The sequence below is a fragment of the Bombina bombina genome, chromosome 1, assembly GCF_027579735.1.
Source record: "Bombina bombina isolate aBomBom1 chromosome 1, aBomBom1.pri, whole genome shotgun sequence".
Taxonomy (NCBI): domain Eukaryota; kingdom Metazoa; phylum Chordata; class Amphibia; order Anura; family Bombinatoridae; genus Bombina; species Bombina bombina.
Genome location: NC_069499.1, coordinates 190627063 through 190645775, shown reverse-complemented (window position 1 = coordinate 190645775; position 18713 = coordinate 190627063). Strand labels below are relative to the sequence as shown.

The window sequence follows — 18713 nt, the reverse complement described above, 5'->3', positions numbered from 1 at the left end:
CAGTTGGCTAAAACCATATCCATACATGTTAGTAAATGGCCTGTTTTCACTGGAAAATGTTGAAATACTTCCCAGTGAGATAAATGGATGCCTTCATATATAGTGTTTCCCCTACTGTTCAGTTTCAGAGTGGGCTGAGCTGGTTTGCTCGCTACTAAAAGGATCCAGCCAATCACAGACAATTGTCATGTACCCTGTCTTGACTTTGAATGTAATCCTAATTTCAGGCATTGTCCTAACCTTCAGAGGTTTCTGCTGTGTATGTTAGAGTTGTGCATGTCTCTCAGAGGGGACTTGTCCAAGCAGATTTTTTGGTTACCTTTTTTCCTGTTTTTTGTAGCCTATCAAGTTGGTCTTGTACTGCCCTGAAATAAACAATGGGAATCCACTTGTTTGTTCCTTTGTTGTAATTATAGGGTAATGCCTCAATTTCTTCTACAAGATATGACGAGTCCACGGATTTCATCCTTGTGGGATATTAACCTCCTGCTAACAGGAAGTGGCAAAGAGCACCACAGCAGAGCTGTATATATAGCTCCTCCCTAACCTCCACCCCAGTCATTCTCTTTGCCTGTATAGTAATAGGAAGAGGTAAAGTGAGGTGTTAGTTTAGTTTCTTCATTCAAGAAGTTTTTTATTTTCAAATGGTGAGTACTATTTTTCTCAGGGAGAGTGAGGAATCTTTCTGCCCTGATGTTGATGATCTTAGCAAACATTTTCTAAGATCCATGATGGTTCCCACAGCTGCTGAAGGTAGTGTAAGAAAATCTACAGTGTGGAGAACGGTGTGTTGCTACAAGCAATTTTGAAGTGTGTTTAGTCCTTTTGTTTCTGGGGAGACTTGATGCACAGAACAGGCTGACATTTTCCCCTTTATGGGGAGGGGTAAGCAGTATACACGTGTAAAGAAATGGTGTACCTGGAATCCCTTTATCTTTATTACCAAATTATGTAACATATTTTTTGTCTGATAAAGAGGGGCTTGACGCTGGGAGTTGCAGTTCTGTTTAAAAACGGTCATGTTATGAAGGTGATCTGACATATTTGTGCAGGGTTTTCACTTGATATATAGAGTGTATATATGAGGGCACATTATGTTTAATTTTTGTTATGACCCATGCGGGTCTTACCGAGCTTGCATACCGCCCACGGTGGGCGGGGCCTATTTCACACGCTCAGACGCGCTGTTCAGCTGGATCGCATGGGCGACAGAGTCCTGTTCTCTGGTGAGGCCTAAGTTATCCGGGCCTGAATAGCTTCTCGAGCAGCAGCAGTTACATTCGGGTGCAGGTAGGCGTCACGGCAGAGCTGTGGCATAATGCAGGGGCCTAATTAGAGATATTACATATTTTAATTGTTAAAGTCTTTATTATATTTGTTTACCATATTTTAGCAAGTGGATGCAATACTGTTAGAGAGTTGTTGATCACTTCCAAATAAATTTTACTGCTAAAAACCTTTTGAAATTTTGAAATTTAAAGGCGCAGTACAGTATTTTTTTCTGCATTAACTTTTGACTATAATTGAATTCTGAGCTAAAAATTTTTAATAAAAGAACTACTATTATAAGATTGCTAGTCTGTTTAACATGTCTGACACTGAGGAGGAGACTTCTTGCTCTGTGTTTAGATGCCACTGTGGAACCCTCTCTAACTTTTTGTCCCTTGTGTACTGAGAAGGCCTTGCAGTGCAAAGCACAGATTTTATGTAAAGATAATGTGTCTAAAGATGATTCTCAGTCTGAGGAGAATCAGGGTATACCGCTAACTTCTCCCCAAGCGTGTCAACCTTTAACGCCCACCCAAGAGACGCCTGGTTCTTCAACCGCGCCTAATTCCTTTACTCTGCAGGATATGGCTGCAGTTATGTCAACTACCCTTACAGAGGTATTATCTAAGTTGCCACCAGTATTACAGGGTAAACGCAGTAGGACAGAAGTCAATGTGAATACTGAGTCCTCTAATGCTTTATTAGCTATTTCCAATGTACCCTCACAGGGATCTGATTTGGGGGTCAGGAAACTTTTGTCTGAGGGGGAACTTTCCGATTCGGGAAGTGCGGTACCTCTGACAGACTCGGACGCCATGTCCTTTAAATTTAAGCTTGAACACCTCCACCTGTTACTTCGGGAGGTTTTAGCGACTCTGGATGACTGTGAACCTATTGTGGTGCCATCAGAGAAATTGTGTAAGATGGACAAATACTTAGAGGTACCTACCTACACTGATGTTTTTCCGGTTCCTAAGAGAATCTCAGAGATCATTAAGAGGGAATGGGACAGACCGGGTATTCCGTTCTCACCCTCTCCTAATTTCAAGAAGATGTATCCCATATCTGACACTGTTCGGGACTCGTGGCAAACAGTCCCTAAGGTGGAGGGATCCATATCTACCCTGGCGAAGAATACAACTATTCCTATTGAAGACAGTTGTGCTTTTAAAGACCCTATGGATAAGAAATTGGATGGTCTTCTAAAGAAATTGTTTATTCATCAGGGTTTCCTCTTACAACCAACGGCCTGCATTGTTCCAGTTACCACTGCGGCAGCCTTTTGGTTTGATGCTTTAGAAGAGTCTCTTAAGACTGAGACTCCCTTGGAGGATATCTTAGATAGAATTAAGGCTCTTAAGCTGGCTAATTCTTTTATTACAGATGCCACCTTTCAGATTGCTAAATTGGCGGCTAAGAATGCTGGATTTGCTTTTTTAGCGCGTAGAGCGTTATGGTTAAAGTCTTGGTCTGCTGATGTGTCATCTAAGTCAAAGCTTTTGGCTATTCCTTTCAAGGGGAAAACCCTATTCGGGCCTGACTTGAAGGAAATCATTTCTGACATTACGGGAGGTAAGGGTCATCTCCTACCTCAGGATAGAGCTACTAAACTGAGGGATAAACAGAATAATTTTCGTTCCTTTCGGAACTTTAAAGGAGTCCCCTCTTCTTCCTCGTCTTTGACAAAGCCTAAACAGGCAAAACGCGTCAGGGGGGTTGTGTGGGATAATGGGGTCCCGCAATTGTTGTATATTTTAAGTAAAAATCTATCGTAGCTAATCTATACCAATTAGTAGCATCGCACTAGCAGTTGACGGCTTAGCCGTATAGAGGTGGATAGTGTTTATACCGCTATACGGAGAGCAATTTGTGGATACAGGGGCATAGTATCAAGCAACACTTGCATAACCAACGTTCAAGTTCCATGATATTACGCAGTACTGTTTATGTACATTGGGGCTAGTTATTGATTCTATTTAAGAACTATATATTTATTAGCCTTAATCTAACATTTAAACTGACACAGTGTGTATTCAGGGAACAGACAAGTCTGATTATAGTTGCTAATTATAAATCCAACAGTGGAACTAATACAGCTAAAAGCACTCAGTGACAACCAATCACTGGAGTGTATGTGTATATATATATATATATATATATATATATATATATATATATATATATATATATATATATAGATATATATAGATATATATAGATATATATAGATATATATAGATATATATAGATATATATAGATATATATAGATATATATAGATAGATATAGATATATATAGATAGATATATAGATAGATATATAGATAGATATATAGATAGATATAGATAGATATAGATATAGATATAGATATAGATATAGATATAGATATATAGATATATATATATAGATATAGATATAGATATATAGATATATATATATAGATATAGATATATATAGATATAGATATATATAGATATATATATATAGATATATATATAGATATATAGATATATATATATATATATATATAGATATATATATATATATATAGATATATAGATATATATATATATATATAGATATATATATATATATATATATAGATATATATATATATATATATATATATATATATATATAGATATATAGATATATATATATATATATATAGATATATATATATATATATATATATATATATACTTTTTTTACTTAAAGTTGCAAGAAAAGTGAATGGTGTGTGTATGAATTGAGTGCATGATAAATGTAACAATATATGTTGCAAGTGCAAATATCAGACGGATAATTGACGGCTGTGCCAGACAGTGGTGGATAGTGGCTACACCGCACATTAACGGCGAGCAATTTGTGAATAAAGGGATAAAATATCTAGTAACAACCTTGCCTGCTAAACCAAACGCTTAGATTTAACGATATTGCGCAGTAGTGTTTAAGAACATTGGGGCTAGTTATTGATTCTACCTGAAGAATTTTTTGCATATTTTTTTCAGCCCTAATCTAACATTCAAACTGACACAGTATGCACTTATAGCATATATAGTCTGACACAAGTTATAAATTACAAATTCAAGGTGTAAAATATAGCTATATCACCCATTGGAGTAGGGTGCTATACTCACTGGAGTAGGCATCTGTACATGAACATTTATATATTTTTTACTTTAAGTTGAAAGGAAAGTGAACGGGGAGTGTATGAACTAAGTGTATGGTAAATGTAACAATACAATTGCAAGTGCAATAATATCAAACCAAAAAATGGTTAATACCGGAGCGATGGGCATAAATCAACAATAAATTGGATACAATTACATGTATAAGAGAATATATATTGCAGCTCATGAAAATAAGAAAAAATAAATAGTCCAAAGTACAATCACCTAATGTGCTGAGTACACATGAATAGAATTATCACAAATGCACATCCAAGTGATGCGATACCAAGTGTGTATAAAACATTCAAGCTAGATGAACACAAAATTAATGTGTAGAAATCACAATAATTAAATTTACAAAGGTGAAAACAGTACAATGAATTAATAAAGCAGTCTAGCACACACGAAAAATTGTGACACCCAGTGTGGGACTGAGAGTTACAAAAAGATGCCAACAATATGTGTATATGTACAATGAGACAAATAATGGTGACACAGGGTTTGATATAAGCTTTATTTATGAACAGCGTACACATTCATACTAGGACTAAAATGAACCTAGCAGCCTAATCCACAGTTGGATAATTATTATAATCTTGACACGACCCATAATTGTCCCATTCCATTTTTTCAACATTACAACAACGAGTGCAAGTGTGCCACACAATGTTTGGAGCTAATGGACGTTAGTCAAATTTACCATATGACAAGAGAACCCATATCCATCAGTAATATCAATACTTCTGAGGTGATTTTACTTAGCCTGATTTGACTCTCCAGGACTTAAGTGTGGTTGACAATAAGTTATTATTATTGCAACATAATTACACTATAACCTTGATACAGCACTACTCAAACTAATGGTATTAATGACATAGTGAGACCTGATAATGAATTAATGGTTTCAAGGCCAAATTGACTAATAACAGATCTCACATATTATACAGCTACCAACGATAGAGGAAATTTTAAATGTTTGTGTTCACCAATTTTTTTAATTAAATAAATAAAAGTTAAATTTTAAATCACTTTGCCTCTACTCATATAGTCTGGGCATAGAGTGCTATCAAAGCATTTTTCTTTCAAGGATTCTTGATCCCAATGGTTTGTGAAAATTCAAGTAACTAATGCTAGCACCACTTTTCACAATATAAATGTGCAAAGATACTGACACAACAAGTATCTATAATAACTAAAATAAGTGAGAAGTTTGCCTCAATAGTGCCCTTGTTATCTTGTGTGGGTAAAACCCTATTCGGGCCTGACTTGAAGGAAATCATTTCTGACATTACGGGAGGTAAGGGTCATCTCCTACCTCAGGATAGAACTACTAAACTGAGGGGTAAACAGAATAATTTTTGTTCCTTTCGGAACTTTAAAGGAGTCCCCTCTTCTTCCTCGTCTTCCGCCAAGCAGGAAGGGAATTTTGCCCAGACCAAGTCTGTCTGGAGACCCAACCAGACTTGGAACAAGCGTAAACAACCCAAGAAGCCCGCTGCTGCTACCAAAACAAAACAGCATGAAGGGGCTGCCCCCTATCCGGGACCGGATCTAGTAGGGGGCAGACTTTCTCTCTTTGCCCAGGCTTGGGTAAGAGATGTTCAGGACCCCTGGATGCTGGAAATCGTGTCCCAAGGGTATCAACTGGAATTAAAAAATTTTCTCCCAAGGGGGAGGTTTCTTCTTTCACGATTGTCTGTAGGGACCAGATAAAAAGAGAGGCGTTCTTACGTTGTGTAAAAGACCTCTCTACTATAGGAGTAATTCAACCCGTTCCAATACTGGAACAGGGGCAGGGGTTTTACTCAAATCTTTTCGTGGTCCTCAAAAAAGAGGGCACGTTTCGACCGATTTTTAGATCTAAAGAGTCTAAACAAGTTTCTCAGAGTTCCATCCTTCAAGATGGAGACTCTTCGAACAATTCTGCCATTGATGCAGGAGGGTCAATATATGACTTCCGTGGACTTGAAGGATGCATATTTTTATATTCCTATCCACAGGGATCATCATCAGTTCCTAAGGTTTGCCTTTCTGGACAGACATTTTCAGTTTGTGGCTCTTCCCTTCGGGTTGGCCACAGCACCCAGGATCTTCACGGAGGTTCTAGGGTCCCTTCTAGCGGTTCTCAGGCTGCGGGGTATTGCAGTGGCGCCTTATCTGGACGATATTCTGATCCAGGCGTCGTCTTACCATCTGACAAAGTCTCATTCAGACATGGTTCTGTCCTTTCTGAGGACTCAAGCGTGGAAGGTGAATCTAGAAAAGAGTTCATTAATTCCACAGACCAAGGTTCCCTTCATGGGAACTCTAATAGATTCTATATCCATGAAAATTTTCTTGACAGAGGTCAGAAAGTTAAAGATTCTGAATACATGCCGAGCCCTTCAGTCCAATCCTCGGCTATCAGTGGCCCAGTGCATGGAGGTAATTGGATTAATGGTAGTGGCAATGGACATCATTCCGTTTGCTTATTTTCATCTCAGACCACTACAGCTGAGCATGCTCAGGCAGTGGAATGGAGATTATGCAAATTTGTCTCCTCAGATAGATCTGGATCAGGAGACAAGAGACTCGCTTCTTTGGTGGTTGTCTCAGGATCATCTGTCCCAAGGGACGTGCTTCAGCAGACCCTCATGGGTGATAGTGACGACGGACGCCAGCCTTCTAGGTTGGGGTGCTGTCTGGAATTCCCTGAAGGCTCAGGGTGTGTGGACTCAGTCGGAGTCAATTCTTCCAATCAATATTCTGGGATTGAGGGCCATATTCAATGCGCTTCAGGCGTGGCCTCGGTTGGCTTCGGCCAAATTCATCCGCTTTCAGTCGGACAACATCACAACTGTGGCTTACATCAATCATCAGGGAGGCAAGGAGTTCCTTAGCGATGACAGATGTATCCAAGATAATTCGGTGGGCGGGGGCCCACTCTTATCTGTCTGCAATCTACACCCCAGGAGTGGACAACTGGGAAGCGGACTTTTTAAGCAGACAGACGTTTCATCCGGGGGAATGGGAGCTCCATCCGGAGGTCTTTGCCACTCTGATCCTCTGAAGTTCTTCCTAAAGTGGTTCTGGATAAGAAGCGTTTATCAAGAAATTGTTTTTTTTCTTGACATAGTTCTTCCTAACTGAAGAATGTTTGTTACACGACTTGGAGGTTGTGCGTGATTTATTGTTAGGTGACTAAGGATTTTTTCCAGTGTTCTGATCTGTTAGTTTCTCTGATAATCGTAGAGGTCAGAAAGCTTCTGCTATTTTTCTTTCTCTAGTGAGAGAAGTATCTTGGCCTGCTGGGCAGCAGTCTCCTGAGATAATTTCAGTCCTTACCACTAGGACAATCTCTTCTTTTAGATATCAAAATGAAGCTTCTGTGAAAGGGAATTCAAGCTGCTTCTTGGTTTTCTCTGCATAGTCTGTACAATTTTTCATAGTTGATTCTTTTGCCACGGCTGAGGTTTCTTTTGGGAGAAGGGTTCTACAAGCAGTGGTGTCTTCTGTTTAGATTACCTGTCTGGTATCTCCCTTTATCATCTGTGTCCTCTAGCTTGGGTATTGATTCCCAACAGTAATTAATGATGATCCGTTGACTCACCGTGTCATTAGAAAAGAAAACAAAATGTATGCTTACCTGATTTATTTATTTATTTCTTGACACGGTGAGTCCACGACCCGCCCTGTTTTTTCAGACAGTTTCTTTGTTATAAAAACCTCAGGCACCTCTGCACCTTTTGTTCTTTCCTTTCCTTTCTTTCCTTCGGTTGAATGATTGTGGATTGTGGGTGGGGAAGTGACTTAACAGCTTTGCTGTGGGGCTCTTTGCCTCCTCCTGCTGGCAAGGAGTGATATTTCCAGCAGTAATTGATGATGATCCGTGTACTCACCATGTCGAGAAATAACAGAATTTATGTTTACCTGATAAATTACTTTCTCCAACGGTGTGTCCGGTCCACGGCGTCATCCTTACTTGTGGGATATTCTCTTCCCCAACAGGAAATGGCAAAGAGCCCAGCAAAGCTGGTCACATGATCCCTCCTAGGCTCCGCCTACCCCAGTCATTCGACCGACGTTAAGGAGGAATATTTGCATAGGAGAAACCATATGATACCGTGGTGACTGTAGTTAAAGAAAATAAACCATCAGACCTGATTAAAAAACCAGGGCGGGCCGTGGACCGGACACACCGTTGGAGAAAGTAATTTATCAGGTAAACATAAATTCTGTTTTCTCCAACATAGGTGTGTCCGGTCCACAGCGTCATCCTTACTTGTGGGAACCAATACCAAAGCTTTAGGACACGGATGAAGGGAGGGAGCAAATCAGGTCACCTAAATGGAAGGCACCACGGCTTGCAAAACCTTTCTCCCAAAAAAATAGCCTCAGAAGAAGCAAAAGTATCAAACTTGTAAAATTTGGTAAAAGTGTGCAGTGAAGACCAAGTCGCTGCCCTACATATCTGATCAACAGAAGCCTCGTTCTTGAAGGCCCATGTGGAAGCCACAGCCCTAGTGGAATGAGCTGTGATTCTTTCAGGAGGCTGCCGTCCGGCAGTCTCGTAAGCCAATCTGATGATGCTTTTAATCCAAAAAGAGAGAGAGGTAGAAGTTGCTTTTTGACCTCTCCTGTTACCAGAATAAACAACAAACAAGGAAGATGTTTGTCTAAAATCCTTTGTAGCATCTAAATAGAATTTTAGAGCGCGAACAACATCCAAATTGTGCAACAAACGTTCCTTCTTTGAAACTGGTTTCGGACACAGAGAAGGTACGACTATCTCCTGGTTAATGTTTTTGTTAGAAACAACTTTTGGAAGAAAACCAGGTTTAGTACGTAAAACCACCTTATCTGCATGGAACACCAGATAAGGAGGAGAACACTGCAGAGCAGATAATTCTGAAACTCTTCTAGCAGAAGAAATTGCAGCCAAAAACAAAACTTTCCAAGATAATAACTTAATATCAACGGAATGTAAGGGTTCAAACGGAACCCCCTGAAGAACTGAAAGAACTAAGTTGAGACTCCAAGGAGGAGTCAAAGGTTTGTAAACAGGCTTGATTCTAACCAGAGCCTGAACAAAGGCTTGAACATCTGGCACAGCTGCCAGCTTTTTGTGAAGTAACATAGACAAGGCAGAAATCTGTCCCTTCAAGGAACTTGCAGATAATCCTTTCTCCAATCCTTCTTGAAGAAAGGATAGAATCCTAGGAATCTTTACCTTGTCCCAAGGGAATCCTTTAGATTCACACCAACAGATATATTTTTTTCCATATTTTGTGGTAAATTTTTCTAGTTACAGGCTTTCTGGCCTGAACAAGAGTATCAATAACAGAATCTGAGAACCCTCGCTTTGATAAGATCAAGCGTTCAATCTCCAAGCAGTCAGCTGGAGTAGGACCAGATTCGGATGTTCGAACGGACCTTGAACAAGAAGGTCTCGTCTCAAAGGTAGCTTCCATGGTGGAGCCGATGACATATTCACCAGATCTGCCTACCAAGTCCTGCGTGGCCACGCAGGAGCTATCAAGATCACCGACGCCCTCTCCTGATTGATCCTGGCTGCCAGCCTGGGGATGAGAGGAGACGGCGGGAATACATAAGCTAGGTTGAAGGTCCAAGGTGCTACTAGTGCATCTACTAGAGTCGCCTTGGGATCCCTGGATCTGGACCCGTAGCAAGGAACCTTGAAGTTCCGACGAGAGGCCATCAGATCCATGTCTGGAATGCCCCACAGTTGAGTGATTTGGGCAAAGATTTCCGGATGGAGTTCCCACTCCCCCGGATGCAATGTCTGACGACTCAGAAAATCCGCTTCCCAATTTTCCACTCCTGGGATGTGGATTGCAGACAGGTGGCAGGAGCGAGTCTCCGCCCATTGAATGATTTTGGTCACTTCTTCCATCGCCAGGGAACTCCTTGTTCCCCCCTGATGGTTGATGTACGCAACAGTCGTCATGTTGTCTGATTGAAACCGTATGAACTTGGCCCTCGCTAGCTGAGGCCAAGCCTTGAGAGCATTGAATATCGCTCTCAGTTCCAGAATATTTATTGGTAGAAGAGATTCTTCCCGAGACCAAAGACCCTGAGCTTTCAGGGATCCCCAGACCGCGCCCCAGCCCATCAGACTGGCGTCGGTCGTGACAATGACCCACTCTGGTCTGCGGGAGGTCACCCCTTGTGACAGGTTGTCCAGGGACAGCCACCAACGGAGTGAGTCTCTGGTCCTCTGAGTTACTTGTATCTTCGGAGACAAGTCTGTATAGTCCCCATTCCACTGACTGAGCATACACAGTTGTAATGGTCTTAGATGAATACGCGCAAAAGGAACTATGTCCATTGCCGCTACCATCAAACCTATCACTTCCATGCACTGCGCTATGGAAGGAAGAGGAACGGAATGAAGTATCCGACAAGAGTTTAGAAGTTTTGTTTTTCTGGTCTCTGTCAGAAAAATCCTCATTTCTAAGGAGTCTATTATTGTTCCCAAGAAGGGAACTCTTGTTGACGGAGATAGAGAACTCTTTTCCACGTTCACTTTCCATCCGTGAGATCTGAGAAAGGCCAGGACTATGTCCGTGTGAGCCTTTGCTTGAGGAAGTGACGACGCTTGAATCAGAATGTCGTCCCAAGTAAGGTACTACAGCAATGCCCCTTGGTCTTAGCACCGCCAGAAGGGACCCTAGTACCTTTGTGAAAATCCCTGGAGCAGTGGCTAATCCGAAAGGAAGCGCCACGAACTGGTAATGCTTGTCCAGGAATGCGAACCTTAGGAACCGATGATGTTCCTTGTGGACAGGAATATGTAGATACGCATCCTGTAAATCCACCGTGGTCAAGAATTGACCTTCCTGGATGGAAGGATTGTTCGAATGGTTTCCATTTTGGACGATGGAACCTTGAGAAACTTGTTTAGGATCTTGAGATCTAAGATTGGTTTGAACGTTCCCTCTTTTTTGGGAACTACGAACAGATTGGAGTAGAACCCCATCCCTCGTTCTTTTAATGGAACAGGATGAATCACTTCCAGAAGATAACCTTGGGAGACTATTTCTAGCGCCCAAGGATCCAGAACATCTCTTGCCCAAGCCTGAGTGAAGAGAGAGAGTCTGCCCCCCACCAAATCCGGTCCCGGATCGGGGGCCCGCATCTCATGCTGTCTTGGGAGCAGTGGCAGGTTTCTTGGCCTGCTTTCCTTAGTTCCAGCCTTGCATTGGTCTCCAGGCTGGATTGGCTTGAGAAGTATTACCCTCCTGCTTAGAGGACGTAGCACTTGGGGCTGGTCCGTTTCTGCGAAAGGGACGAAAATTAGGTTTATTTTTTGGCCTTGAAAGACCTATTCTGAGGAAGGGCGTGGCCCTTGCCCCCAGTGATATCAGAGATAATCTCTTTCAAGTCAGGGCCAAACAGTGTTTTCCCCTTGAACGGAATGTCAAACAATTTGTTCTTGGAAGACGCATCCGCTGACCAAGATTTTAACCAAAGCGCCACAATAGCAAACCCAGAATTTTTCGCCGCTAACCTAGCCAATTGCAAGGTGGCGTCTAAATTTAAGAGCACGAATTCTGTCCATAATCTCCTCATAAGAAGAAGAATTACTAATAATCGCCTTTTCTAGCTCAACGAACCAGAAACACGCGGCTGTAGTGACAGGGACAATGCATGCAATTGGTTGTAGAAGGTAACCTTGCTGAACAAACATCTTTTTTAGCAAACCTTCTAATTTTTTATCCATAGGATCTTGGAAAGCACAACTATCTACTATGGGTATAGTGGTGCGCTTGTTTAGAGTAGAAACCGCCCCCTCGACCTTGGGGACTGTCTGCCATAAGTCCTTTCTGGGGTCGACTATAGGAAACAATTTTTTTAAATATGGGGGGAGGTACGAAAGGTATACCGGGCCTGTCCCATTCTTTATTAACAATGTACGCCACCCGCTTGAGTATAGGAAAAGCCTCGGGGGGGCCCCGGGGCCTCTAGGAACTTGTCCATTTTACATAGTGTTTCTGGAATGACCAGATAATCACAATCATCCAAATTGGATAACACCTCCTTAAGCAGAGCGCGGAGATGTTCCAACTTAAATTTAAAAGTAATCACATCCGGTTCAGCTTGTTGAGAAATTTTCCCTGAATCTGAAATTTCTCCCTCAGACAAAACCTCCCTGGCCCCCTCAGACTGGTGTAGGGGCCCTTCAGAAACAATATCATCAGCGTCCTCATGCTCTTCAGTATTTTCTAAAACAGAGCAGTCGCGCTTTCGCTGATAAGTGGGCATATTGGCTAAAATGTTTTTGATAGAATTATCCATTACAGCCGTTAATTGTTGCATAGTAAGGAGTATTGGCGCGCTAGATGTACTAGGGGCCTCCTGTATGGGCAAGACTGGTGTAGACGAAGGAGGGGATGATGCAGTACCATGCTTACTCCCCTCACTTGAGGAATCATCTTGGGCATCATTTTACTAAATTTTTTATGACATAAATCACATCTATTTAAATGAGAAGGAACCTTGGCTTCCTCACAGTCAGAACACAATCTATCTGGTAGTTCAGACATGTTAAACAGGCATAAACTTGATAACAAAGCACAAAAAACGTTTTAAAATAAAACCGTTACTGTCACTTTAAATTTTAAACTGAACACACTTTATTACTGCAATTGCGAAAAAGTATGAAGGAATTGTTCAAAATTCACCAAAATTTCACCACAGTGTCTTAAAGCCTTAAAAGTATTGCCCACCAAATTTGGAAGCTTTAACCCTTAAAATAACGGAACCGGAGCCGTTTTTATATTTAACCCCTTTACAGTCCCTGGAATCTGCTTTGCTGAGACCCAACCAAGCCCAAAGGGGAATACAATACCAAATGATGCCTTCAGAAAGACTTTTCTATGTATCAGAGCTCCACACACATGCAGCTGCATGTCATGCTGTTCTCAAAAACAAGTGCGCCATACCGGCGCGAAAATGAGGCTCTGACTATGATTAGGGAAAGCCCCTATAGAATAAAGTGTCTAAAACAGTGCCTGCCGATATTATTTTACAAAAAATACCCAGATTAAATGATTCCTCAAGGCTAAATATGTGTAATATATGAATCGATTTAGCCCAGAAAATGTCTACAGTCTTAATAAGCCCTTGTGAAGCCCTTATTTACTGTCTGAATAAAAATGGCTTACCGGATCCCATAGGGAAAATGACAGCTTCCAGCATTACATCGTCTTGTTAGAATGTGTCATACCTCAAGCAGCAAAAGACTGCTCACTGTTCCCCCAACTGAAGTTAATTCCTCTCAACAGTCCTGTGTGGAACAGCCATGGATTTTAGTAACGGTTGCTAAAATCATTTTCCTCATACAAACAGAAATCTTCATCTCTTTTCTGTTTCAGAGTAAATAGTACATACCAGCACTATTTTAAAATAACAAACTCTTGATTGAATAATAAAAACTACAGTTAAACACTAAAAAACTCTAAGCCATCTCCGTGGAGATGTTGCCTGTACAACGGCAAAGAGAATGACTGGGGTAGGCGGAGCCTAGGAGGGATCATGTGACCAGCCTTGCTGGGCTCTTTGCCATTTCCTGTTGGGGAAGAGAATATCCCACAAGTAAGGATGACGCCGTGGACCGGACACACCTATGTTGGAGAAAAATACATTTATCAGGTAAGCATAAATTTAGTTTTTTCCGCTCTGTCTAGCCTGGGACACTGCAGATGTAGGAAAAATGATTGCTGATCTAATGTGCGCTTTTTCAGCGGCACTGGCAAGTCTTCCGACTCCACTGTTTATTGGGCTGTAAATGATCAGTTTCAGTGGACAGTGGAACACAAACACATTATAAAGGTAAATATAATAAAAAGTCTTAAAACAAAAAAAGATGCCTATTGTAAATTTTTAAATGCAAGTATTATCTTTTTAATGATTCTCCAAAAAAACATTTATAATGTCCCTTTAAATTACAGCAAAGGTACAAGTATGTTGTAAAGTGGATTTACTGCACATAATTAAACATGTATCAAAATCTTCCAGTTTTTATTGTCCTTTTAATATCTTGTCTTTTTGTTTCAATTTCTTTCCCAGATACAAGCTCATCCTTGCTGAGGAAAAGGAGATTTGTTTCTTGAATAAAATGCTGCTACTTGCTGTGTTGGGCTGGCTTTTTCAGGTATAGTTTAAAAGCTGCATATTTACTCTTCAAATTGAGCATTCATTATAACTATAATGCAAATTTTGGTGTACAATCTATTCCTGTTTTTATTTTTAGTGTAAATGGTTAATTTTTTTATTTTTTTTTAACATTATTGAAGCATACCCTTTTGTTGTGAAACAGTTATTAATTTTGGGTAGAGGGAGGCAAACAACATAGAATTAAACATTTTCTCTTGCAAGGTGTATCCAGTCCACGGATTCATCCTTTACTTGTGGGATATTCTCATTCCCTACAGGAAGTGGCAAAGAGAGCACACAGCAGAGCTGTCCATATAGCTCCTCCTCTAGCTCCACCCCCCAGTCATTCTCTTTGCCGGCTCTAAGCACTAGGGTCTTTCTCGGGAGGGTAAAGTGAATGTGGTGTTAGAATTGTAGTTTTATTATCTTCAATCAAAAGTTTGTTATTTTAAATGGTACCGGTTTGTACTATTTACTCTCTAGCAGAAAAGTGATGAAGATTTCTGCTGAAAGGAAAATGATTTTAGCATGTTGTAACTAAAATCCACTGCTGTTCCCACACAGGACTGGGGAGTACCAGAAAACTTCAGTTGGGGGGAACAGTTTACAGGGTGATCTGCAATAAGGTATGTTCAGTCATTTATTTCTAGACAAGACTGAGATAATGCTAGCAGAGACTGACAATATCCCCATGAGGGGAGGGTAAGCTATGTTCACAGACTTAGTAAGGAATTGAATGCTTACATAATAGGGCTAATATACTGGTTGACACTTATTCAGGGCAATCGATTGTTTAGCTAAGGAAAAATCGTTTTGCAAGACACTTTGAAAGCCCTTTTGGGTTCTTTCTGGGGTTATTACCCACATGGCTGTTTTTTATTCACTTAGGAGTGATTTAGTAGGCCTCACAGCTCCGGAGTAGAGTGGGAGGGGCCTAATTTCGCGCCTCAGATGCGCACTTAGAATTGCAGAGAAGTTCATGCTGCTTCACATGGAGGGTCCTGCTGCTGTTTGAGGGCCTTAAAGAAGCTATATTCCCCCAAATCTGATCCCTAAGGGCAGGTAGGGCCACAGCAAGGCTGTGGCAAGGTGCTGTAGTAATTTTAACCGGGTGTTGGCTTTAGGCTGCTCCGGTTTGGGCATTAAGGGTTTAATCGTTCTGAAACTTGTGGTGCAATCTTATTGAGGCTTTAGGTACATACTGTGAAAATTTCAAAAGGATTGCTGCATTTTTCACTGTTTTGTAAAATTGTGTGCTCTTTTTTTATCTCTTAAAGGCACAGTAACGTTTTTTCAAATTGTGTTTATTTGATTAAAGTGATTTCCAAGCCTGTTTGTGTATACTACTAGTCTGTTAAACATGTCTGCCACTAAGGAAAATCCTTGTTCAATGTGTTTTGAAGCCATGGTGGAACCCCCTCTCAGAATGTGTCCCACTTGTACTGATATGTCTATACACTTTAAAGATCATATTGTTGCACTTAAGAATGTGGCCCAAGATGATTCTCAGACTGAAGGTAACGAGGGTAGCCCGCCTGCCTCTCCCCAAGTGTCACAACCAGTTACGCCCGCGCAAGCGACGCCTAGTACCTCTAGTGCGTCTAACCCTTTTACATTACAAGACTTAGCGGCAGTCATGGATAATTCTCTTACAGCCTTCTTATCTAAACTGCCCGTGTTACCTGCAAAGCGTGATAGCTCCGTTTTAAGAACAGATTATGAGCATTCTGACGCTTTGGTAGCCGTATCCGATATACCCTCACAACGCTCTGAAGTGGGAGCGAGGGATTTGATGTCTGAGGGAGAAATCTCTAATTCAGGAAGGGTTCCTCCTCAGACAGATTCAGATACATTGGCTTTTAAATTTAAACTAGAACACCTCTGCATTTTGCTTAGGGAGGTATTAGCTACTCTGGATGACTGCGACCCTTTGGTGATCCCAGAGAAATTGTGTAAAATGGACAAGTACCTAGAGGTCCCTGTTTACACGGATGCGTTTCCGGTCCCTAAGAGGATTGCGGATATCGTTACTAGGGAGTGGGATAGACCAGGTGTTCCCTTTGTTCCCCCTCCTGTTTTTAAGAAAATGTTCCCCATATCTGACCCTGTGCGGGACTCGTGGCAGACCCTCCCTAAGGTGGAGGGGGCTGTTTCTTCACTTGCTAAACGCACAACCATACCAATTGAAGACAGTTGTGCTTTCAAAGACCCTATGGATAAGAAGTTAGAGGGTTTACTTAAGAAAATTTTTGTTCAACAAGGTTTTCTTCTCCAGCCTATTACCTGCATTATTCCTGTAACTACTGCAGCCGCTTTCTGGTTTGAGGCGCTGGAAGACTCGCTTCAGACGGAGACCTCATATGAGGAAATTATGGATAGAATTAAGGCTCTAAAGCTAGCTAATTCTTTTATCACTGACGCCGCTTTCCAAATAGCTAAGTTAGCGGCAAAAAAATCAGGTTTCGCCATTTTGGCGCGCAGGGCGCTATGGCTAAAGTCCTGGTCGGCCGATGTGTCGTCTAAATCCAAGCTTTTGAACATCCCTTTCAAAGGAAAGACCCTCTTCGGGCCTGAATTGAAAGAGATTATTTCAGAAATCACCGGGGGAAAAGGCCATGCTCTCCCTCAGGACAAGTCCTTTAAGACAAAGAGCAAAGCTAATTTTCGTTCCTTTTGTAATTTCAGGAACGGCCCCGCTTCATCCTCTCTGGCTGCAAAGCAAGAGGGTAACGTTTCACAGCCCAAGGCAACTTGGAAACCTTACCAGGGCTGGAATAAGGGGAAACAGGCCAAAAAGCCTGCAGCTGCCACCAAGACAGCATGAAGGGGTAGCCCCCGATCCGGGACCGGATCTAGTAGGGGGCAGACTCTCTCTCTTCGCTCAGGCCTGGGCATGAGATGTACACGATCCTTGGGCGTTAGATATTGTATCCCAGGGATATCTTCTAGAATTCAAGGGTTCTCCAAGGGGGAGGTTCCACATTTCTCGTCTGGCTACAGATCAGACAAAGAGGCGTTTGTTGTGGAACAAGGGCTGGGTTTTTACTCAAACCTGTTTGTGGTTCCCAAAAAAGAGGGAACTTTCAGACCCATCCTGGATCTAAAAATTCTAAACAGATTCCTCAGAGTCCCATCATTCAAAATGGAGACCATTCGGATAGAGCTGCAACAACTAATTGTCATAATCGATAATAATCGATTATGAAAATAGTTGTCAACGAATCTCATAATCGATTAATCGGTTTTTCAACCTTTATAAGTGTATATTCGTTATTTTTAGAGCGGACTAGATATTTCCCCTAACCTTTATAGCTGGTTATTTACCATTGCATATAGATATTCAAGATATTTTTATGTTAGAATGAAGTCAAGGGTTACTTTATTGAGAGGCCCCTTGCCAAGGTAGAAAACACTTAGCATTGGTGAAGAGCTAACAAAGATAAATATCCCACTTTGGTGAAATTGGCAAAACCCTACTTATACACCTCAACAGCCTTTTCTCTGCTGCAGGAAACATACCTGCAAACAGAGAACCAGCCTTAGCCAGAAGCATGTGGACATGTTGAGATTTTTGCATTTCAATGCAAAGTTTCTGAAAGAGTGAATAACAGAATGTTATTAACAGTGATAGTCTAACTCTTTCTAGTCCTACCTCTTTTCAAACAGTTTGTGGTTTGGTTTTGTTTAATTATAAAACTGTGCTCTGCAGCTTAAAAATTGAAAAAACAGTTGTGTTAATGTAAAGTTTTAGTCTGAAGTTTATATTTGTAACACTCATTATGTGGATTTTATTTAAAACATAGAAAACTATTATTGATTCTCTTTTTATCCGATTAGTCGATTAATCGAAAAAATAATCGGCCGATTAATCGATTTTGAAAATAATCGTTAGTTGCAGCCCTACATTCGACAATCTTACCAATGATCCAGGAAGGTCAATATATGACTACCGTGGATCTAAAGGATGCATACCTACACATTCCTATCCACAAAGATCATCACCAGTTTCTCAGGTTCGCCTTTCTGGACAAGCATTACCAGTTTGTGGCTCTTCCTTTCGGCTTAGCCACTGCTCCCAGAATTTTCACAAAGGTGCTAGGGTCCCTTCTGGCGG

At 41.1% G+C, this 18713-nt stretch overlaps 1 protein-coding gene across 1 annotated transcript in view; it reads left to right on the top strand.

Annotated features, from left to right (window-relative positions):
• The window catches only part of CDAN1 (codanin 1), a 380174-nt gene that overhangs the window by 73503 nt on the left and 287958 nt on the right, over positions 1-18713 (top strand). The window contains exon 15 of the mRNA XM_053711416.1: positions 14513-14597. Within this exon, the coding sequence (XP_053567391.1) occupies positions 14513-14597 (85 nt within the window). The remainder of the gene's footprint in view (positions 1-14512; positions 14598-18713) is intronic.